The 25,338-nt window shown below is 43.2% G+C and overlaps 1 protein-coding gene across 2 annotated transcripts in view; it reads left to right on the top strand.

Moving 5' to 3' along the window:
* LOC109921752 (synaptosomal-associated protein 25-like) overlaps nucleotides 1–25,042 on the top strand; it is an 80,499-nt gene extending 55,457 nt beyond the window's left edge. Inside the window, exons 5-8 of one of the 2 annotated variants that reach the window (XM_048618326.1) lie at nucleotides 7,405–7,522; nucleotides 18,260–18,394; nucleotides 23,558–23,702; nucleotides 24,710–25,042. In XM_048618326.1, coding sequence (XP_048474283.1) covers nucleotides 7,405–7,522; nucleotides 18,260–18,394; nucleotides 23,558–23,702; nucleotides 24,710–24,778 — 467 coding nt within the window. In that variant the 3' untranslated portion in view covers nucleotides 24,779–25,042. Of the gene's footprint in view, nucleotides 1–6,918; nucleotides 7,037–7,404; nucleotides 7,523–18,259; nucleotides 18,395–23,557; nucleotides 23,703–24,709 lie in introns of both variants that reach the window. The other variant, XM_048618325.1, reaches the window with a different exon arrangement.
* The last annotated feature ends 296 nt before the right edge of the window (nucleotides 25,043–25,338 follow it).

Here is a 25,338-nt window from a genome sequence, read left to right as displayed (position 1 = left end):
CCTTGGTATCTCAGATTCTCCAGCATCTGCAATTCCTACTATCTCTGCTCATGGAAATGAGTGGGTAGATGTTATTGAGCTGCAGAGTGACACTTGCACAAAGCAACCTTTCTCCTATCACTTGTATGTTCTTAAAGGTTACAATGCTGCATTGTATTAATAGGTAACTATATTGCCCAATGTGGAACTAGGTCATTCAGATCCAGATTGGTTCTAGCACTAACCTCTTCTCAGTTAATCCAACCGAGATGTGGCAGCAAGAATAATGCTGCAATTGCTTCCAATGCTGCTACTCTGCTGCATTATATTGGGATTTCGGTGGTGGCACTGGGATTTCATAGATAGAATCATAGAATCCCTACAGTGCAGAAAGAGGCCATTCAGTCCATTGAGCCTTCCATATCCCAAGAAATGGAAACAGAGATGTCAAGGAAGTGAAGGGAGAAGTCGGAGATGGGCTAGGTGAAGGTGAAGGCAGTGTGAAAATTAGAAGTGCAATCGATACATTTTTTCCAGTTCTGGGCGAGAGAGGGAAGCAGTATCAATGACGTAGCGGAGAAAGAGTTGTGGGGAGGACCCAATTGGGATTGGAATAAGGAATGTTCCGCTTACCCCACAGTAAGTGGAACAAGGCATAACTGGGGTCCATGTGGGTACCCATGGCCACAATTTTTGATTTGAAGAAAGTGAGAGGAGTTAATGGATAATGCAACTGGACAAGATACACCATGGCACTTGTACTCCAAAAAATTGCTCCCTCGGTTTCTTCATCCAATTGTTTTCTCTTCGGACAAGTGTTTTCTGATAAAATAGGCAATGTTCCTACAATCGGGGAATTATGACTTCCAGCTCTTGATATCCACATGCGCGAATGAATTATTGCACATACAATGGTGAAATTTAATATTGTACACTTAGACTACGGTCAATGAACAAGCAAAGTTATACTTGAATAGGTGATGAAGTAGCCACTTGATTTGTCATGACATACTTTATGATGATGCATCAATTGAAAGGAAGTTTCTGAGGAAAGGAAAGGGACCAGTAACTCAGTGTAACAGTTTTCTATCCCCATGTGGGCAATAGGGAAAATCTTGGGCTGGCTGAAGGTGAGTCACAAAGTTTGACAGCAAGGAAAGAGGCTCTTCAGCCCATCATGTCCAGTCCCAGTTTCCAGCATTTCGCCCATAGCCTCATATGCTGCATGATACTGATCACACTGCGTGAAAAATATTCTTTCTCTACTCCCCTCTAAACCTTCTGCCCCTCACCTTAAATCTATGCCTTCTAGTTATCGATCCCTCTCCAAAGGGGAAATGTTTCTCCTTATGTACCTATCTATGAGCCTCATAATTCTGTACACCTCAATCAGGATCCCTCTCAGCCTTCTCTGCACTCAGGAAAACATCCCAAGACTGCCTTGTTTCTCTTCATAGCTGAAATACTCCAGTCCAGGCAACAGCCTGGCAAATCTCTTCGGTACCCTCTCTCTAGTGCAATAACATCCTTCCTATAGTGTGGCGACCAGAACTGTACACAGTACTCCAGCGGTGGCCTAACTAATGTTATTCATAGCTCCACCATAACCTCCTTGCTGTTGTATTCAGTGCCTCAACTCATAAATGTAAACATCCCATATGTCTTCTTAACCACCTATTCATGTGACTTGTGGTCTCCAAGGGTGAATGAACATCCAGATCAAGGTCTATCTAATCCTCTGTACAGCAGAGAGTCCTATCATTCATTGTGTTTTCCTTTGCCTTGTTATTTTTCTCAAAATGCAGGATTAATTCCCATTTGCCATTGTTCTATCCATCTGATCAGACCATCCATATTGTACTGCAATCTAAAGCTTTCCTTTGTGCTGTTTACCAAACCACCAATAATAGTGCGAACTTACTGATCATACCTCCTACATTCATGTCTAGATCATTAATGTACACTATGACAACAAGGGTCCCAGCATTGAACCCTATGGCATGCTCCTGGACACTGGCTTCCAGTCACCAAAACAAACTTTGAGCATCACTCTACGGCTTTTGCTGCTTAGCCAATTTTGGATACAAATTTACTAATTGCTCTCATTCCCATGCCAGTCTCCCATGTGAGACCTTGTCAAGAGCCTTATCAAGGTCCATGTAGACTGCATTCACTGCACTACTCCCATCCACAAATCTGGTCACCTCTTCAAAAAACTCAATCAAACCTGTCAGGCATGATCTCTCTTAGACAAAGCCATGCTGACCATCCTTTATTTCCTTGATTGATCCTTCAAGTGGAGATTAATTCTGTCCCTCTGATTTTTTTTTTCAGTGGTTTCCCCTTCACCGATGTTAAACTTAATGGCCTATTGATCCCTGGTTTATACCAACACCATTCTTGAACAATGGCATGACATTTACTGTCCTCCAGTCCCCTGGCATCTTCCCCCCTTTTGAGAGGATTTGCAAATTCATGTCAGGACCCCTGCAATCCCCTCCCTTGACTTCCACAGCTGACTTGGATCTCTCTCATTAGGGCATAGGAACTTAGTCAATTTGAACTCGAGTTAACCCACTAATATCTCCTCCCACAACTGTAATTTGTTCAATGCATCACAGTTCTTTTGCGTGATTTCTATGCTTGCATCATTCTTTTCTATTGTGGATACAGATGTAAAGTACTCATTTAAAAAATCACCCATGCCTCTTGCCCACCCTCATTTAATTGCTTAGGTCCTTAATGTGTCCGTTCTTTCCTTGGTTATCTTCCAACATTGCCTCTGATATGGGTGAAATGTAACGCACAGTAGCTGCTTCTTGCACCCAGAGAGTCTCGGAAGAAATTCATTCTCCTCTTCAGGTGGCAAAGGCATCAAGGTGGCCATATCCGCTGTATCCTTCTCAGATTATGAGGTATTTTCAATATTTGACGGAAGGGGACAAACTACGGGTTCCAGAGCAGTTGGAAAGTCTGTCGAGGATCTTGGTGCATTTTGCTCCCACACTGTTTGCAAGTTTGCAGCTTTCATATGGTCCACATGTTTGTTCAGGACCGTCGCACCTACCCAACTTTATACGTCACGGGTCCTGACCTTGAGTCAACCATTATATACTGTTGGATTTTCCTTCATTTTATCTTCCAAATTTTTTTTTCATGCCTCTTCTTTGCTTTCCTAATTCTAGTTTAAGTAACAATGTGCATTTTTTTATGTGCTTCTAAGGGTTCTAGTATTCTGCACTCTCAGTATCTACTGTTAAGTGTTCCTTTATTTCCCTAATCAAATCCTGGACATTCCTTGATATCCAGCACTGTCTGGAATTTTTAGTTCCACTTTTCACCTTTGGAAGACGTTAGCCCTGCACTATTTCTATTCTGAAAGATTCCCACTGATCCGATCTAGATTTTTCATCAAGTAGCTGCTCCGAGTCTACTTTGGCCAAATCTTGTTTTATTATACTAGAAATCAGCCTTCCCCAATTGAAAATCTTTATTGCTTGTCCATTTTTTTTTTCTGATGAAGGGTCTAGGCCCGAAACGTCAGCCATCCTGCTCCTATGATGCTGCTTGGCCTGCTGTGTTCATCCAGCTCTACACCTTGGTATCTCTGCTTGTCTATCTATGTCCTTTTACATGACTGCCTTAAATCTTACTGAGTTACAGTCACTCCTCCACTGATACTTCTACCACTTGCCCAGCTTCATTCCCCAAACTTGCCCCACTCTTGTGGGACTTTCTACATGTTGAGGATTTCCACCCTTTCTAAACTTTTCACACTTTGTCTCTCCCACCGAATTCGGTGATGTAATTTGGAAGGTCTAATGCAGAAGAGAAGTATGCAGTATAGAAGTCCTGCCTGATTTGCCTTTCCAAAATGCAGCATTTCACATTTATCTAAATTAAACTCCATTTGCAATTCCTTGGCCCATCAGCCCGCCTGATCAAGGTCCCTTGGTACTCTGAGGTAACTTTCTTGGCTGTCCGCTATACCTCCAATTTGGGTGTCACCTGCAAACTGATTTGTTGTGTACTTCTCTCAGTCTCCCAGGGTGGAGGTGCCAGGCTTTTGTAGTCCCCCAGCAGTAGATAATGGGAAGCAATTCAGTTGTTCCAGGATATTTGCTGTTTTTATTTGTAAACTATAAGTTGCCAGGAAAAGGGGAAAATGTTTTCTTAATTGGTCTTTTAATAAATACCCAGCAAATTTTATGCATTAATAGTACAGAAACTTCTGTTTAATCATTTTTGAGTTCAAAACAGTAATTAATTTGGCTATCTAAGTTCAGAAATAAAGGAAAATGAAAATAAAGCTAAAAATAAAAACCAAAACTGCCAAATGTGAATGTAAAATTATGTTCCCTTACATTATTGCATACTTAATAAACAGAGATGCAGATATTGGAAAGTCATAAAGTAATCGAGTCAGAGACTTGTACAGCATGAAAACAGATTCTTCAGCCCAACTTGTCCACGCTGACCAGATATCCTAAATTAATCCAGTCCCATTTCCCAGCATGGCCCATATTGCTCTAAACACTTCCTATTCATGTACCTATCCAGATGCCTTTTAAATGTTGTAATTGTACCAGGCTCCACAACTTCCTCTGGCAGCTCATCCCATACACGCACCACCCTCTGCGTGAAAAAGATGCCCTTAGGTCCCTTTTAAATCTTTCCCCTCTCACCTTAAACCTATGCCCTTTAGTTTTGGACTCCCCTACCTGGGGAAAGACCTTGGTTATTCACCCTATCTATGCTGCTCATGATTTTATAAACCTCTATAAGGTCACCCCCTCAGCCTCCAATGCTGCAGGGGCAATAGCCCCAGCCTACTGAATCTCTCCCTATTGCTCAAACCCTCCAACCCTGGCAACAGCCTTGTAAATCTTTTCTGCACCCTTGCAAGTTTCACAATATCCTTGAAAGAATGGCACTTTTTAAATTTATTTCTTTTTTTAGTTTTCTGTTTTTCTCCCTCCACTGAATATTCTGACCCTTTGCTAGCTCATAGGACCATATAGATGGAGTCACTGTTTGACATCTCACTTTACTTTAGGAGGTTGTGCCCTAAACTTCCTGATCAGTGCATTTTTTTAGCATTGGAATTAAGTAGTGAAAACAAGAATGCTTAGAAAATTGAGGTTTGCATATTGGTATGGGCTGATGGTATAAATCCAACACATTCGCTAAGTCTTACCGGAGACATTCATTGAACATGGTAGCTACGTGTTACACTTGATGTTCAGCAGACTCTGGATAGATTTTTTGTCGATTTTGATGGAAATTAACATCAGGAGGTTTGTGCAATAATGAAGCTAATTCACCTGCCATTAACCATTTGAGTCCAGCTGTAGTTCCAGACTCATTGGTCTTCATTGCTCTTAGCTAGAATAGTTTTAGAATGGATTTCCTACCAGTCAGCTACCTGGGGCAGGGTCACAGCTGATGGGTGGCTATTATACCCACAAGACAGGTGAGTGAACAAAGTTCAAGGTGAAAACGAAAGCCATAAGTTCTGTAAATATCAGATGAGCTCTGAAGCAAGTCACTTAGTATGTGAAGGAGATAGTCAATGTGCCAGTTCAGATCCAGTGCTCATGAGAACTGCTGGTTAAGGGTTATCGTGGGATGCATTGTCCCAATGAACACTCAGATAATTTCTTTTACTGCGGGAATCTGCTGTGTATATAATGCTCTATATATTGCACTCTAGGTCCATGTTCTATATAGTACACTGTATACATAATGCTCTGAATATAATGTGCTCCATATTTTGTGCTCTATATATAATGCTGTATATATTATGTGGGTTGTGACTGCAATGAAAATCATATTTCAAGCTCAATTGTAATAGCTCTTTTTTTAAAATGTCTGGTCAAATTCCTTGTAATCAGTCACACCCAGTATTGTTGCATCTCCTTATTGCTTTGCAGATTCCTTTAGATCCATGATTATTGTCTTGGTGTTAGTGAATGCAGGATTCACATGACATTCCCCAATCAAGTCAGCAGCACAACATCACACTTTCGGGCAAGTGTTTGAGACATCAGAGTGACTGCCTTCTTCCACCTGCCCCACCCAGCACACACATTTGCACGCACACACACACAAACACATGCACTCGCTTGCACACACACCCGCACAAACACACACTCGCATGCAGACACACAAACACACACTCACACACGTGCACAAACACGCACACACAGTCACACACACATGCACAAATAGAAACACTCGCACACACAAACACACACACACGTGCGCACACTCGCACAAAAACACACATTCGCATGCACAGACGCACAAACACACATATTCGCATGCACAGACGCACAAACACACACACTTGCATGCACACACACACACATACACACACACACATGTAAACCCCATACTGCAGGGGTACAACAGCTTCCTGTTCAGTATAGCCTCTGAGAGCACAGTTGGGATTGGGTAATTGAGGGCATCATCAGCAAGTACAAGCCTGTGTCCCACCCTGCCTGACATGATTCCAGACTGATTTTAAGTCACCAGATCTTCCAGGTTTGGGCGGAATGAAAAGGTCTGGCCCTTTCACAGCCCGTTGATCTTGTTATATGGTGGACTGACTCTGGAGCTGTATAACAACATCTGGGAGCCAGTTTCTACCTGGAGCTGGTCTTTGAATGTGTACTCAAGGAGTTACCTTAGAAAACAAAGTAAGTGGATAAGTACATGGGACCAAATGAACCTTATCCTAATTATGATATGACATTGTTTTTTAAATAACACTTTAGTATCTCATTCACAATTTTACAGATCTGAAGTTAACTGCTTACGATGACTTCAATCAGTTTTTACCAGGCCTGTAACAAATGTCCCAGGTCGTTCTGAGTGCTGTTTGTCCCAGATATTTCTCTTCCTGACACTCAACTCCTTTGCTTCTGTTCTAACTAGAACAACTTGATCGTGTTGAGGAGGGCATGGACCAGATCAACCAAGACATGAAGGAGGCAGAGAAAAATTTATCAGACATGGCAAAGTGCTGTGGCCTTTGCGTCTGCCCCTGCGCCAAGTAGGTATTGGCATTCAAAGGCACTTTCTGGACCTCCACTGGTCCCATTGAGTCAGGGGACTATGACAAATACCTGGTGTCCATGTTGGTACTGTTTTTCTGTCTGTCCATTTCTCTCTTTTCCTTCATTCAAAAAGTGTGTAATTCTTCAGAGGGATGAGAGAATCCCACACTGAAAGGGTCTGCTGTAAAGTGTGGTCCGGGTGCCAATCGGGGGCATCAACATCCAACAGCCTGAAGTTTCCAAAAAGTGCCCGTACCTCACTTTGCCGTTACCTTGGTCCAACCCCAATCAGTTTGGGGGCTTCGCTGATCCCCTGCTCATTTGTTGTCAGTGTCTGTAGAAACTAACTGTCTTCCTCATTCAGAGCAACTGGAGAGGATTGAAGAGGGAATGGATCAAATCAATAAGGACATGAAAGAAGCAGAAAAAAATCTCTCGGATCTGGGCAAATGCTGCGGCCTTTGTTCCTGCCCCTGCAATAAGTAGGTGCCAACTGTCGGCCCCAGAGGCCCCTCTGCCTGCCTGCATGCCTGCCTGAAACCTGCTTGCTCAGAAATAACACGGTTCCATACAGCCGCTGACAGCCTCGTGAATCATCTGCTGTAGAGTAGACATCAGAATGATGCCTGCAACTTTTTGGCTCTCTCATTCCCCGAGACACTCACTCCCTGGTTCCAAGAAGCTCAACTCAATCCATTAGAAATTTGGAAAGATGTCAGCTTGAATGTTCCCGCTAACTGTATCATATTGGTAACGTTCTGATTGGCTGGTCGCAGAGGCCATCTCCACAGAGACAAATGTTCCAAACACTGTGATTCACAGTAAAATATTCTCTGTTCGTGAGACCTCAGCAACAACACATTAATTCCCTCCTCCTCCTCCTCCCACATCACTATTCCAACTTCCATTCCTCTGCTCAGAATACCCGATTGAATCATTTGATTGGCTTGTGTCACACATCTGTTGGATTTGAAGTTTTAAAAACTACATTGATAACTGCAATGATAATTCTGAGGTCAGCTAAAATGACCGTGTTATATTGCTGGGTATAAACAGACACACCACCTGCTTTTGGTGCTGTCAACTAGATTTGCCCTATCAACTGGATAGTATCAAACACAACTCATGACCCAGTGATTCAGATCTGACATTTGGTTTTGAAGTTAGCTCAGAAACAGAAGCATAGTCCCCTCTCCATTATAGTTTTTGTTTTAATATTCTTCCAATGCCAGCATTTATTGCCAATCCGTAACTGCCTCTGCACTGAGTGTTTTGCTAGACCATTTCAGGGAGCAAGTAAGAGGCAACCCAATAAGTCTGGAGTCACATGTAAGCCAAAGCGCGTAAGAATGGCAAAATTCCTTCCCTATTAGTGAATCTGATGGATTTTTGTAACAATCAGTGACAGTTGACATCAGTACCATTAACAAGACTAACTTTCAGTTCCAGAATTTAATTATTTAATTATTGAATTTAAATTTCACCATCAGCCATGGTGGAATCTGAACCCACATCTCAGAGCATTAGACTGGGCCTCTGGATTACAAACAAAAACAGAAATTGCTGGAGAAACTCAGCAGGCCTGGCAGCATCTGTGGAGAGAAAGCAGAATTAACATTTTGGATCTAATGACCCTTCTTCAGAACCGTCTGGATTACTAACCCAGCGATGTTATGTCCAGTTGACATGAGTTGTGTGCCTAGGATTTTGGCCAGAGTCAAGACACCCATGCTCCTTGACTCAAGGTACAGGGCCACTCTTGATTTAACAAGAATCCATTGTAAGACCCATGAAGAATAGAGAAAGGAAATGTCATAGCAGTGAGTAGTGGACAGATTCACAGAGATAAGGACTGAACTCAAAAGTTTTCACTAAATTGGCCTGAATTTAGACAACATTTGCAGAAACACAAGAATTTCTTCTAATTCAAATCATTTTCGGGACGAAACTGAGTGGAGTTATGCAGAGTGTCAAACCTTCCTTCTGTGCATCTAAAATGTAAACTTGCAGTGTTCTATAAAAAGTTTCCTATTATTGCGTGAAATCACTGCGGCAAAGGTAGGTCTTTAGTGTTGGTTTTGATTTGAGGTCCTCTTGTTATGGCTGGTGGATGTTGATTTTTGACTGTTGGTCACTTCCTAAATTTGTGGGAATTTCTCTAGTTTCACATCAACCTCTGGTAGGCTGGACTGGGTTTGGTGCTCAACATCTCAGCCCTGAGTGGTAAGTGTCCCAAATGTCTGGCAAACAACGGGAGAGGTTGACACCAAGCTTACTATCATTAAGTGGAATTGGAGTGCTGAATCTCTGGACTGTCCAAACTTTGCTTTACTTACTGATGGGATGAGGGCATGAGTGGCAAGGCCAGTGTTTATTGCCCAACCCTAATTGCCCTTGAACTACGAGGCTTACTAGGCCAAGAGTCAGTCACATCGCTGTGGGTCTGGAGTCCCTTGCAGGACAGATAGAGTAAAGACAGCAGGTTAGTGAACCAGATGGACTTTGACAACGATGGTTACAATTAGGCAATTCATTCCAGATTTTCATTCAATTCAAATTTCACCATTTGCCTCATGGGTGGGTGGGGAGGTTCAAGCCCACGTCCCCAGAACATTAGCCAAGGGTGCTGGATTGCTAGTCCAGTGACACCATCACCCACACAGTCAAACTGTGCACAAATGTTTACTCCATTGGCAAAGGAATGGAGTGGCAGGTTTTGCAGTGAAATACACACCCTGGCTAGCTGAGACTCCATATTTATTGATGGTACCATTCGAGCAAACAAAATATTGATTTTGGAGGCTGTGGCATGATGGTCATGTCACCAGACTAATAATCCAGAGTCCCTAATATTCAGGATCAAAGATTCAAATCTTACCATGGAAAAGAGTGAAATTCGAATTTAGAAACAAAATCTAGTCTAATGGCAGCCAATATAATACATGTTGATTGTTCTTAAAACCAATCTGGTTCACTAATGTGCTTTACGGAAGGAAATCTGCTGTTTTTATCCAGTCTGGTTTACATGTGACTTCAGACCCACAACAATATGATTGAGTCTTAACTGCCCTCTGAAATGGACGAGCAATCCACTCAGTTCATAGACAACTAGGAATGGGCAATAAATACTACCCTTGTCAGTGGCTTTCATATCCTATGAATTAATTTTAAAAAGTACTCACATCAGTATTGACCACAATCTCAAACATTGATCAGTGGTGATGGCTGCCGACATCAACAATGTAAACTTGAATGGGCCCATCCTCCATTGGCTCCCTCTGCATCTTCATTTGCTGTAAACTCACGAGGATTTATCATCAAAAAAATTTTTGAGAGTTTAAAAGGAAACATGTGGCTCGCATCATTTTTGATGTTGCCATCGTGTCACAACTTTCACCAGGTACATTGTCTGGGGAGACTCCATGGTGAATTCTATCGGAACATTGTATTTCCACAATTGCACCAAGTAACGATGATTAAAGATAAAAAAAACAACCAGCACTCTCCAGCTGGGGTGAGATGAAGGTGACAGCATTTCTAGAAGTGATTTGGCTTGTCTTTCTAAAAACTGCGCCAAATGTGGTGCCTTGAAAGCATTTGTTTTTCGGTTTTCTCACTTTTTCCTCCTGTGAGGAGGTATTTAGTAGGGTTTGTTGTTTCCCTGACCTGTTTATTACAAACATTCAGAACTGAAACCTGAATTTCCTCATTGTCTCCCTCCCTTACAGTCTGATTCTTTTTCTCTCTGCTTTTCTCAAGATATGGTCATCTCTCTCCTGTGTCATTCCAGGCTTGTTTCTGCTAAATGGTAGTTGCTGGGGCTATTTATATGACATCTTTGCATTTCTGAAACATTGATTGGTAACAATACTGCAGTATTGAGATAATAACTTACCAATGTGTAGTTCCACTCTGCCAAATCTTGATGGTTACAATTGCTGAGAAACTAAATTTCAGTCGAAGTCTTTATGAACGTTAATGTCAAGCTGTAGTCAAATATGCCGACCAGGAATGTGTCGCCCAATTAGATTTCCACGGAGATGGAGTAAAGGATGTGGAGAGGTGGTAAGAGAGATGAGGTGGGAAGATGGTGATAGAGTGTTGGGTGGGGAGAGAGGCGGGAGAGACATGAGGGAAATAGGTGGAAGGGAGAAGGATGGTGAGAAACATAGGGGAGATAAACATAGGGAGAGAGGTTGAGTTGATAAATGTAGCAATTGAAAGGGCAGATAAACAGGGGAGAGAAGTGTGGGAGATTAAAGGAGGGGAGATAGATTTCCACAGCTCATTGGAATCCAAACAGATTTTTCATCATCCATCTGGATTCACCTTGAAAGTTAGTTTGTCCCCCCGTCTGCAATATTTAGTTTATTAAATTAAACTAGTCCAAGTTTTGTTTAGTAATCTCAAACTGCTAGGATTTTTTCTCACAGTGTTGCTAACAGCAGTGACCTGGTGATTAATCTTCAATTGCTGGAGATCCCAGGGCAGGTCTGGAGGGTTGGCAACTCCTTGGGTAGTGGGTGGAAGTCTGGATGCAGCTGAAACATTGAATGTTTACACAAAGGCACATGGGTTTTGTTGTCCTACAACTAGCCCCAGCAATGAACCGGATGTGTTATTTCTGTATGTACCTGTAGCCTAACTCTTCAGCTGGAGGTTCCATGAAGAGCAAATGGTTTTTCCGCATGGTTTGAGAGCGTTGGCATGCATGATGACTGAATGGCCACCCTCCTGCTACCCTTTGGAAGGTGATCAAATGATCAAGAGATACTTTCTGTCATGTTGTGGAATGTCTGTCAAACTGTGAAGTGGGAAAGGAGTTGTGGTTAATATCTTGGGAAGTAGTTTAAAAAGCCCTTATGAAATTCTTCCCAATTTCCATTACCTCACTCAGTAGATAAGAATGAACTTTGGATGGAATGCAGATGAGTAGCATTTACAATGAGCATTAGCAGGCTCTCTGCAAGTCTCGGCCACAGGATAGAGATTTATGAGTAGCTCCTACCCCAGCCCTTATCCATCCAGAATACAGGTAGTAGATTTCTTGGAAGGCTTGGTGCTGCTTTATCACTGAGAGAAGCTGTTTTGAGGTATACAGCCTCAAAGATGGTGGCCAGTGCCAGGCTGGGCACTGCCATCTACATTGATCCTTTGACTTTGCCAGTGGTCCTGTCTGAACTTGGGTTTGGGAGGGTCTACTTTTGTTAACATATTTGAAAGGCACACAGACAGGTAAAGGTGACCTCTCCATTAATCCTACTGCACACTCATAACAGCAGCAGCATCGTGACTGGACTTTCCCAATGCTACTGGCAATGCCCCATTCAAAGCCATTAAAACTACCAAAAAAAAAGAAACATTTCCCTGATTGAAACCAGTCCAGAAGCCATTAGCCACTTACCTTGTGATAAAGCAATCTCCACCCCATCTGGGACGAGTCCAACTCCCTCTTCAAGACAGAAAGTCAACAACTGCTGCATCACCAGATGAAACACTCCAGAGTCTCAGGACTCAGTGCTGTTACCCTCAGATCACTGAGGTATCTGCTCTCCTCCAATTCTAACCTCTTGGTTTTAATCACTCCACTTTGGTGACCGTACCACCTAGGCCCTGAGCTTTGAAATTCTGTCCCGAAATCTGTCCATGATTTTACCCACTCAGCTTGCAGCTAGCAACAGCGACGTCATGACTGGCCAGAAGAGGCTTGGGTCATTTTTCAAACTTCAATCCGATTTCGTACTCCTTGTGGACGAAGCGGAGGAGAACTGCTCCCCACCACCATCACAGCTCACTCCCCAGTCACTTAAGGAGTGGCTCCCCCACTCAATCATCAGAAATGCCTCATCAGCTGGCTAACTCCAATTGGTGCATTACAAAGTTGCTTCATTAATTCCTGTCAACAGGCAGTAGAGGTATGGACCCTGGTTGTCCACAGAATTGTAATATTCTCTACTTTTCAAAATGACCAAAAGTTTTTGTTATGACGTACCAACTAGTGGAAACAGAATATCCTTCTTTACTGTGTCAATATTGCTCATAATTTTGAATACCTTAATAAGGTCACATCTTAATCTTCTCTGCTCCAAGGAGAATAAGACCAATTTCACTAATCTTTCCTTGTATCTAAAATACTTCATCACTGGTATCATTCTCATAAATCTCCTTTTCACTGTATCCAAGGCTTAAACATCCTTTCTTAGAATTCCCAGAACTGAACACAATATTCCAAATGTGGTCTGACCAATGATTTGTAGAGGTGTGCCGTCACTTCCTTGCATTTATATTCAATGCCTCTCTTTATAATCCCAAGGATCCTGTAAGCTTTATGTTCTAACTTGCTGGCCACTTTAGAGAATTAGAGAACTTGAACGCTGAGGTCACTCTGCGTCTGTACTCGCCTCAAAGTTATACCATTGAGCCTGTATTGTCTCTCCATGTTTCTTCTACCATACTGCATTACCTTGCATTTCTCTGCATTGAAATTCATCTGCCAGGTGATTGTCCAAATCTGTCCATTTGGATAACTTGTCAACATCTCTGTTGTTGCTCAGCATTATCCTCACAATTCACTACTCTCCCTAGCTTAGTATCATCTGCAAACTGAGAGATTTTATCCTCAACACCCATTTCTGAATCATTGGTATAAATCAGAAAAAGAAAAGGTCCCAAAGTCAATCCTGGGGAACACCAATTTCAACTCATCTCCGACCTGAGAAATCCCCGTCTATACCTATCTTATGTTTCCTATCTTTTAGCCAACTTCTAATCCGTGCTGCCAAGGATCCCTTTATCCCAAATATTTCTAATTTGCTGACCAATCTGGCATGTGGCAACTTATCAAAGGCTTTCTGAAAGTCCAAAGGTATAGCATCAGCCTCATCCACTGTCACCTCATCAAAGACCTCAATTGAATTTGTCAGATACAACCTGCCTTGACAAAGCCATGTTGACAGTCTAATATTAAGTTTTTTTCTCTAAATATACATCTTATCTTATCCTACATCATGGCCTCCATCAGTTTTCCCACTATTGATGTCAAACTGACAGGTCTGTAGCTTTCTGGGTTATCCTTTGCCCATTTCTTAAAATACAGTGTCACAAATGCAATCCTCCAGTTCCTCCAGAACTAATCTTGTGTTTAGAGACACCGGGAAAATTTCTGTCAATGCATCCGTGATTTGCTGTCCATGCAACCTAGGATATATCCCATCGGGGCCTGGTCACTTCTCTACCTGGAGTGCTGCCAGTCTTTTTAGCCCCTCTTCTTTATATAGCACTGTACTGCTCAGTTGTTCAACACCCACATTTTCAACTGGGCCATTGTCACCATCTTCTAATTTGGTAAAGACAGAAGCTAGCAACAGCGACATCATGACTGGCCAGAAGAGGCTTGGGTCATTTTTCAAACTTCAATCCGACTTCAGACTCCTTGTGGATGAAGTGGGGGAGAACTGCTCCCCACCACCATCACAGCTCACTTCCCAGTCACCTTAAGGAGTGGCTCCCTGACTCCTGTGATTTATTACCTGTGCCATACCCTTTGCTTCATTGAGCAGCATACCCTGCTTGTTCCTTATGGGCCTCACTCTATCCGTTGCTAATCTTTTACTATTAATGTGTATGACGTCCCTTTGCTCACTGGGGTTTTAGCTTCTTGACCATGTGTGAACACAGATAGTTAGTGTTGGGGGGTTATTCACCTGCCAGGAGCTACATAGACAATGTCTCCAGATTCTGGGAAGGAATTGTGTTTTGAAGTGTAGATGACTTCTTCCCCACTCCCCAGGCCAGGGTCATTAAGGGAGTTTGTGCAATAAAGTCATTGAGATATACAGCACGGAAACAGACCCTTCAGTCTGCTTGTCCATGCCGACCAGATATCCAAAATAAATCTAGTCCCATTTGCCAGCATTTGGCCCATATCCATCTAAACCCTTCCTATTCATGACCACCCAGATGCCTTTTAAATGTTGTAATTGTACAAGCCTCCACCGCTTCCTCTGGCAGCTCATTCCAGACACGCACCACCCTCTGTGTGAGGAATTTGCCCCTTAGGTTCCTTTTAAATCTTTCCCCTGTCACCTTAAACCAATGCCGTCTAGATTTGGACTCCCCCACCCTGGGGAAAAGGCCTTGTCTATTTACCCTATCCATACCCCTCATGATTTTTTGAACCTCTGTAAAGTTACCCCTCAGCCTCTGACACTCCAGGGAAAATAGCCTATTCAGCCTCTCCCTATAACTCAAACGCTCCTACCTTGGCAACATCCTTGTAAATCTTTTCTGAACCCTTTCAAGTTTCACAACATCCTTCCTATAGCAGAATTGCTAGAATTCTCTACCCCACAGGATCGTGGAGGTTTTGTCGTTGAGTATGTTCAGGGCAGAGATCAATAGGTTCTGACATATTAAAGATATCAAGGGATCTGAAGAACGGTGGTGAAGAGGATCAATTATGACCTAGTTGAATTGCATGCAGTATTCCAATAGTGGCCTAGTGTACAACCACAACATGATCTCCCACCCCCACACTCAATGCACGGACTAATAAGGGCAAGCATACCAAACGCTTTCTTCATTATCGGATCTATCTGTGACTCCTCTTTCAAGGAACTATTACCCTGCACTCCAAGGTCTCTTTGTTCAGCAACATTCCCCAGGACTTTACCTTTAAGTGTACAAGTCCTGCCCTGATTTGCCTTTCCAAAATGCAGCACCTCACATTTATTTAAATTAAACTCCATCTGCCACTCCTCAGCCCATTGGCCCATCTGATCAAGGTCCCATTATACTCTGAGGTAACCTTCATAGTTGTCCACAGCACCTCCAGTTTTGGTGTCATCTGCAAACTTACTAACCATACCTCCTATGTTCACATCCAAATCATTTACGTAAATGACAAAAACCAGTGGACCCAGCACCGATCCTTGTGGCACACCGCTGGCCTTAATACCACGCTGGCTGACAGTAACCAATGAGTATAACTTACAAAGATGACAGCGGAGTAGGGGGACTGAGCCCGGGGCTCATCCGCTCCTGTCGGCTTTCTTTGTCTTTTTCCCTTCTTCTCTTTACTTTTGCTCTTTTTTTCTTCTTTTTTTCCCCATTTGCTTTACCTTGAAGCCTGGAGAGTGGCGAGTGAAGGAGGAGGCCTCTGGTGTAGCGGCAGCAACGCCAGATTGAGCCAGACACAACAGGTCTCGGGCTCACTTCTCCAGCAGTGACGCACAGGCTAGCCCAAGCCTCCAGGTCCTCAGCTAGGCCCAGGCACCTGAAGGAGGAGAAGTGGAGCTCTCTGCCCAGCGGGGAGATCTCCCTGTGTGGCGGTTTTGTCCTGGTGTGGCAGTTTCCCTGTGTGGCAGTCTCTCGATGTGGCAGCCTCGTCCCTGTGTGAAGGACGTCTTTGTCTTCAGCTTGCAGGTACCCCAGTGGCCCGGCAGGCAGTCTTGTCCAGGAATGGTGGTCTTGGCCCAGCATGATGATCTTCTTCATGGAGGCTTCCAGCCCAGTATTCTAGTGGACCGTCACGGTGGTCTCATCCTGGCTGTGTCCTCAGGGCATTCCATCGTTCCTTAAGCCCAGCAGCCACTAGCTGAATTATAATGAACTTTGTATTAGTTTTACTTTTTGTAAAATTTTTTACTTTTACTTGGTTTCGGTCATAGATGTAGGTGTCATGGTGGGATGACTAATAAAACTTTTCACTCTATTTTTCGTGTAAAAGTGCACGTGATTATAAAGTGAGCATTGAGCCTGAGGCTTCTGCCTTGTACCAGTTGGAGCCGTAGAACATAGAACATAGAACATTACAGCGCAGTACAGGCCCTTCGGCCCTCAATGTTGCGCCGACCTGTGAAACCAATCTGAAGCCCATCTAACCTAAACTATTCCATTATCATCCATATGTTTATCCAATGACCATTTAAATGCCCTTAAAGTTGGCGAGTCTACTACTTTTGCAGGCAGGGCATTCCACGCCCTTACTACTCTCTGAGTAAAGAACCTACCTCTGACATCTGTCCTATATCTATCACCCCTCAATTTAAAGCTATGTCCCCTCGTGCTAGCCATCACCATCCGAGGAAAAAGCCTCCCACTGTCCACCCTATCTAATCCTCTGATCATCTTGTATGTCTCTATTAAGTCACCTCTTAACCTTCTTCTCTCTAACGAAAACAGCCTCAAGTCCCTCAGCCTTTCCTCATAAGACCTTCCCTCCATACCAGGCAACATCCTGGTAAATCTCCTCTGCACCCTTTCCAATGCTTCCACATCCTTCCTATAATGCGATGACCAGAACTGCCACACCAGAGTTTTGTACAGCTGCAACATGACCTCATGGCTCTGAAACTCAATCCCTCTACCAATAAAACCTAACACACTGTATGCCTTCTTAACAATCCTATCAACCTGGGTGGCAACTTGGGGAGTTTTACGAATTCATTTTGTCTCTGAGGGTGTGGGGAGAAGGGTGGTGGGGGAAGTTAGAGTAATATGGGTTCCAGCCCCAGCTTTGGAGACTCAAGTATATTTAGGTTGACATTTCCAGGCCAGTACCAAGGGAATGCGACACTGTCCGGGGAGCATAACAACTCTGTGAGTAAAGAAGTTTCTTCTCTTCTCACACCTAGCTTTTTTGCTGACTTTTGGGTGTGACACTAAACTGAGGCCCTCTCAGGTGCACATAAAACCTCAACCAACATCACAAAAATGGGTTGTCTGGTCATCACGTTGACAATTATAGGACCTGACAATTTATCACCTGGCTTCTACGTCTTGGCATGAGAATAGGTTTGTCACACACCAGGTACACAGGGACGTCCGGTGGAAGACAAAAGTCAATCCAATTTCTTTCTGCTCTTACACTTTGAAGAGTTTCACTTTCAGGATATTTTCGAGTGAAATTAATTTGTAAAGATGTTGATCACCATTTAGCAACTTGCCAGCGAGTAATTCCACCTAATATATACCCTTGAAGAAAAATACTATCCTTTTATATTCACAGCACATCTGCACCTAGAATGTGAGAAAAGGCAAAAACTCTTGGAGTATGTGCATTCTCGTAGAAATGGTTCAGAATTATTTCATGTCTATATTGGATGCAATGCATTGCTTGCTGATCTGTTCGTAAGGTATGGTTATGGAGTATAATTAGAAAGATGCTGGCTTTAAACCATAGAGATTTGAGAATTCCATGTACATTTTCTGCTTCTCAGGTTAAAGAGCTTTGAGGCAGGAGGAGCTTACAAGAAGGTGTGGGGGAATAACCAGGATGGTGTGGTGGCCAGCCAACCTGCCCGAGTGATGGATGATCGGGAACAGATGGCAATGAGCGGTGGATACATCCGAAGGTAAACAGTTCCATAATCGGAGGGGAGGGTAGAAATGTGTCTCTTCATGACATTAATTCCTGTTAGACTGGCATGTGGCCATAGGACTAAATTTGATGAACTGGGTGATGTCAGACCGGAATTGGACTTTAAATTCAGCCCAGACAGATCAAAGTATTGTTGAGTTAAGAGACACGTTGAAGCTTTCCATCAAAGCACTCATCAAGACAGATACAAAAAATAGCACATTTCAAAGGGCAGAACAATTTACATTGCATGAGAAAAGGGGTGCATCCACAAGATGATGATTCAGATTAGTTGAGGTATTGTCAAAGTGAATATTCCAGAGAACTGTTGTTGCATTAGGTTACTTGAAAAGCTGAACATTATACTTTCACCTGCAGATGACTGGTCCCTGTGTGTGAATATATGCAGCTTTCAGCAATTGCAAGCAAACCATTTTGTGAACACAACTGATAATCTTAAATTGTTTCTAATGTTAATCTTAGCATAATCAGGATAGTTCATCAAGTGCCGTCCAATCAGGTGATCACTTCTAGCATCAGACATGTTCTACGTTTTGCAGACATGGACTGGTTGAGTACAGTCAGTAAGTACGCTTCTTACTGCGAACAACTGAACGGACTGTGTTTTTGATACAATCCACCAATTATTGGACCGTACAGCCTACATACCCAGGATTACACAGGCACTGAAATTCATTTTCTTTCTCTATTCATTTGTGGGATGTGGGCATCACTGGCTGGCCAGCATTTCTTGCCAATCCCTGGTTGCCCTTGAGAAGGTGCTGGTGAGCTGCCTTCTTTAATTGCTGCAGTCCTCCTGCTATAGGTTGACCCACAATGCTATTAGGGATGGAATTCCAGGATTTTGACCCAGCGACAGTGAAGGAATGGCGATATATTTCCAAGTCAGGATGATGAGTGGCTTGGAAGGGAAATTGGAGGTGGTGGTGTTCCCATATGTCTGTTGCTCTTGTCCTTCTAGGTGGAAGTGGTCGTGGATTTGGAAGGTGCTGTTTGAGGATCTTTGGGGAATTTCTGCAGTGCATCTTGTAGACAGTACACACTGCTGCTCCTGAGGGTCGGTGGTGGAGGGAGTGGATGCTTGGGGATGTAGTGCCAATCAAGTTGCCTGCTTTGTCCTGGATGGAGTCGAGCTTCTTGAGTGTTGTTGGGGCTGCACTCATCCAGGCAAGTGGGGAGTATTCTATCACACTCCTGACTTGTGCCTTGTAGATGGTGGACAGGCTTTGAGGAGTCAGGAGATGGGTTACTTGCCGCAGTATTCCTTGCTTCTGACCTGCTCTTGTAGCCACTGTGTTTATGTGGTGAGTCCAGTTGAGTTTCTGGTCAATGATAACCCCCAGGATGTTGATAGTGGGTAATTCAGTGATGGTAACACTGTCAAGAGGTGGTGGTTAGATTGTCTCTTATTGGTGATGGTTATAGCCTGGCATTTGTGTTGTGTGAATGTCACTTGCCACTTGTCAGCCCAAGCCTGGATATTGTCCCGATCTTGTTGCATTTGAACCTCTGGAAGTCAGCTCTTTTGTCCATCTTTGAACCAAGGCTGTAATGAGGTCAGGAGCTGAGTGGCCCTGGCAGAACCCAAACTGGGCATCACTGAGCAGGTTATTTCTAAGCTGCTTGATAGTGCTGTTCAAAACATCTTCTATCACTTTACTGATGATTGAGAATAGACTGATGCGGCCGTAATTGGCCAGGTTGGAATTGTCCTTTTTTTTGTGTACAGGATATACTTGGGCAATTTTTCACATTGTCAAATGGTTACCTGTGTTGTAACTGCACTGGAACAGCTTGGCTAGGGGAGCGGCAAGCTCTGGAGCATAAGTTTTCAGTACTATTGCCAGAATGCTGTCAGGGTCCATAGCCTTTGCAGTATCCGGTGTTTCCAACCATTTCTTGATATCACATGGAGTGAATTGAATGGGCTGAAGACTGTTATCTATAATGCTGGGGACCACTGGAGGAGGCTGAGATGGATCATCCACTCAGCACTTCTGGCTGAGGATTGCTACGAATACTTCAGCCTTATCTTTTGCACTGATGTGCTGGGCTCTTCCATCATTGAGGATGGGGATATTTGTGGAGCCTCTTCCTCCAGTGAGTTGTTTAATTGTCCACCACCATTCACAACTGGATGTGGCAGGACTGCAGAGCTTAGATCTGATCCGTTGGTTGTGGGATTGCTTAGCTCTGTCTATCACTTGCTGCTTTCACTGTTTGGTGTGCAAGTAGTCCTGTTTGGTGGCTTCACCAGGTTGATACCTCATCTTCAGGTATGCCTGATGCTGCTCCTGGCATGCCCTCTTGCACTGTCCATTGAACCAGGGTTGATCTCTTGGCTTGATGGTAATGGTTGAGTGGGGGCATGAGGTTACAGATTGTGCTGGAGTTCAGTTCTGCTGCTGTTGATGTTCCACAGTGCCTCATGGATGCCCAGTCTTGAGTTGCTAGATCTGTGTGAAGTCTGTCCCATTTAGCACGGTCATAGTGCCATACAACATGATGGAAGTTATTCTCAATATGAAGATGGGACTTCATCTCCACAAGGACTGTGCGATGGTCACTCTTACCGATATTGTCCTGGACAGATGCACCTGCAGCTGGCAGATTAGTAAGGATTAGTAAATTTTTCCCTCTTGTTGGTTCCATCACCACCTGCTGCAGACCCAGTCTAGTAGCTATGTCCTTTAGGACCCGACCACCTTAATCAGTAATACTGCTGCCGAACCACTCTTGTTGGTGGATATCTAAATCCCCCACCCAGAGCACATTTTGTGCCCTTACCATCCTCAGTGCTTCCTTTAAGTGTTGTTCAACATTGAGGAGTACTGATTCATCAACTAGGGGACAGTATGTGGTAAACAGCAAAAGGTTTTCTTGCCCATGTTTAACCTGAAGCCATGAGACTTCATGGGGTCCAGGGTCAATGATGAGGACTCCTAGAGCAACTCCCTCCTGGCTGTATATCACTGTGCCGCCCCCTCTGCTGGGTCTGTCCTGCCGGTCGGACAGGACATATCCAGGGATGGTGATGCTGGTATTTGGGATATTGTCTGTAAGGTATGATTCTGTGAATATGACTATGTCAGGCTGTTGCTTAACTAGACTGTGAGACAGCTCTCCCAATTTGGCACTAACCCCCAGATGTTAGTGAGGAGGACTTTGCAGGGTCAACAGGGCTGTTTCTACCGTTGTCTTTTCAGGTGCCTGGGTCAAAGCCAGGTGATCGGTCCGGTTTCATTTCTTTGAGGCTTTGTAGCGATTGGTACAGCTGAGTGGCTTGCCAGGCCATTTCAGAGAGTAGTTGAGAGTCAACCACATTGCTGTGGGTCTGGAGTCACATGTAGGCCAGACCAGGTGAGGGTGGCAGGTTTCCTTCTCTGAAGGACATTAGTGAACCAGTTGGGTTTTTCCAACAATCGGCAATGATTTCATGGTGACCAGTAGATTCTTAATTCCACATTAACTTCTCGCATTACTCATCAATATGGCAAACAGAATGTCTTGTAGGCTTCACTGCAGTGCCATTTTAGTGGAGATCGCCACTCATGCTTATCACTGCATGATCACAGTGTGAAGCAGTTACCTTTTGCTCAAGTTTTTGAGATACCTTGATGAGTTAGCACCATGCACTGTGACAAGTAGAGCAGCCATTATTATTCACAAGGATATTTTGATGGGCCCTATTTTGGCATCAAGGTTTATACAATGAAAAAGTGGCTCAGGCCCTATTAATGGTGGTGCCAATGAGGCCAAACATGAAACACATGGAGCAATCAGAATCCCAAAGAGTATATTGGCCTGTGAAGATAGGCTAGAAGTGGACAGAAATGGAGAACCCAATAGCAGCTTTCTCAATGAGCACACTGAGCTCATCAGACTATTTGGGCACAATTACAACATTTAAAAAGACTCTTCGATAAGTACATGTTTAGGAAAGATTTGGAGGGATATTGGCCAGGAGCTGACAGGTGGGAATAGGTTAGTTTGGGTTATGTGGGGCTCAAATTGGTTGGACCGAAGCGTCTGTTTCTGTGCTGTATGACTTAAATGAACTTAAGTGTGGATTGACAGATTCAGAGACACCCTGATTAAAATGGTGTTGTGGATCATCTCAGTAAAATTATAGTCAGAAGCATTAAATCATTAAAAATAAGTTTGTAATTGGTCAAAGGAAGTGGGAAATTGCAAGAAAGTAGGAGAAATATAAAAGTGGATAGGGTCAATTTTCAGTCATGGGATGTGGGTGTCACTTATTGCCCATCCCTAATTGCCTCAGAAGGTGGTAGTGACTTGAAATGCTCCAGTCCTTTCAATGTAGGGACAATGCTGTTAGGGAGGGAATTCCAGAATTTTGACCCAGTGACACTGAAGGAACAACAATATATTTCCATGGCAGGATGTTGAGTGATTTGGAGGGGAATTTGCAGGTGGTGGCGTTCCCATTTATCTGCTGCCCTTGTCCTTCTAGATGAAAGTGCTCATAGTTTTGGAAGATGCTTTTGAAGGGAGTTAAATACACGGCAGGTCTGAAGTTAAGTCACTACTCAATATTCAGACCAAACCACAGGTTAAATTAGGACTGAGAAGGAAAACTTAAATTGGACTCAAGCCTTACTTGGGATAGTGAATGAGGATGCTGCAGATACCAACTCTCAGCCAATCATAGAAAAAGCAGGCTAAGGGCAGGCTATCTGAGAATTCCAGCCAATCAGAAGTGTAGTAATTAAAACTAATTGGATACAGTACCTCAGATATTCCCTCCCTGTCTCAGACAATCATATTCTCCAGATTAAACATACAAAATCTCTTTTAGCACAGTGCCGGTCACCTCTCTAAATGGTCTCATTTCAGCTCATTTCCCCCCTCTGATGTGTCTATTTAGGATTCAGAAGTGCATCCTGAACTCAATTGGTTAAATGAAACTGTCACTTGGTTGGTTTTAAATTTCTTGTAAAAGGTAATTGAAAAGTCTGACTTGACCTCACTGGAGATTTCTAGGAGCCGCCAGTCCCTACTTATTAATGCAAGAGGTTCTGTCAATTTTCAAGTTTGGTGCATTGCTGTCAAACTAAACAAGAGAGGCGCCCAGCTGATTTTAACATCTCACCTCAGGCAACCTGTCTGATTCCAGAGTTACTGAGGACGCGCGGGAAAATGAGATGGAGGAAAACCTGGATCAGGTGGGAAGTATCATTGGCAACCTACGACACATGGCTCTCGACATGGGCAACGAGATCAGTTCCCAGAATGCCCAGATTGACCGGATTGTGACCAAGGTGAGAATAGTGCATTGAGAATAGTGAAAAGCATTTTGTTTCAGGTAGTGGAACAGGATGAGGCATTTTAGTAATGCAACCAAAGTGTTCCAAATAACATTTAGTGACCGAGTATTTTTATGTGCATCCGTCAAGGACCAAACAATGACCATGTTGGACCATTACTAGATTAGGAGTGTATCATTGGAACAAGCTCCAGGTCCTGTTCTTAATATTGATGAGTTGGGATTGGAAGCATCTGACCAAATTCAGCATTTCAATGGGACGGTGCATTGCTATTGCAACTAAGTACATTTGACATGTTGTATTTTCAGAAACACAGTTTGTGCACAGCAAGACCCCAACATGAGATTACAATGATATAATGTATCAGATTTATTGATGCTCTATTAATGTTAGTTTGATGAATAAATGTTGATGAGACTTCCCTGTTCTGTATGAAAAATGGCAGCTCTGACAATACAGCAGTCCCTCACTACAGCCTCAAAGTCTCAACCTGGATTATTATGTGCTCTTTGCATTTCTTGGGAGCTGATTTAAAAACCTAAGCGACAGTTTACCCATTACACTTGTTGTATCACTAGGTGCCCAATTTTGAAATGTCAGACATCTTCTCCACTGATGCCAATTAACTGGCAAAGTAATGCCAGGTTCATGTGAACCTTCCTTCCTAATGTATGCCTGGTATTACTTCACGTGAATCTACCTTGGAAAGGCATGTTGGGCTAATGCATCATCCTCCAGACTAACTTTGCATTGAAACTATAATCAACAGAAATAATAAGTCATAAATAGCATTACCAAGATGTTTTACAAGAGGAGCAGTGTGAAATTTGGATATGGAGCAAAGATTAATAAAGGTGTTTGGGGAACTGGCCAAAGAATTGCTTTTGGAGGTGAAATGAAGAGAGGCTGAATGATAGAATTTGAGAGAATAAGGACAGAAGATTTTGGGAGGATTGGGCACATGTGCACACCTCTAACTTCTATATATTGTGCTTACCTAGGGGGATATGAACAAAGCTCGTATTGATGAAGCCAACAAGCATGCCAACAAGATGCTGGAGAGTGGCTGAAGAAAAGCAAACTATTCACCCATCCCACACGCATTGCCAGATTCCCCATTCCATCTCCATTGCAGCATCTGAAAGGTCCTAGAGGGGCAAGTCCCCTGTGCTGTGATAGGAAACCACAAGGTTCAATATCTTTGTGTACATTTTAATTTATTTTACAATTTTTCAGTGTAATGAATTGTTCCAGTTGTGGGAAGTGTATCTTTTTAAATGTGTGTTTGTATTAATGCCTGTCCAAAGAGTAAATGGAGTGTATTCAGTTTTTAATCTTTGTACTTGTCAGTGGTATTTTTTATGTTTTGAGTCTTTCTCTGTAATTGTGATAAACATGGGCACAAACAAAGAACGAGCTTGAAATACGCAGTTGAATCCTGATAAAGCCGCAACCAACCCCAAAAACCTTTTCCAACCAGAGAGCTTTAACTTGTAAACTATTAATTTATTGGGGTAGAAGAACATGGACAAGGAGTCAAATGACAGTTGAATGATTCCTAGTCTAAGATTGTGCCTCTGGCTTGTGAACAGAGATCTCCAGCACATTTTGGATGGGATTTACCCAACAC

This window comes from Rhincodon typus, chromosome 39 (assembly GCF_021869965.1).
Source record: "Rhincodon typus isolate 14 chromosome 39, sRhiTyp1.1, whole genome shotgun sequence".
In the NCBI taxonomy this organism is placed as follows: domain Eukaryota; kingdom Metazoa; phylum Chordata; class Chondrichthyes; order Orectolobiformes; family Rhincodontidae; genus Rhincodon; species Rhincodon typus.
The sequence above is the reverse complement of the archived record's forward strand: the minus strand, read 5'-3'. Positions and strand labels throughout refer to the sequence as shown.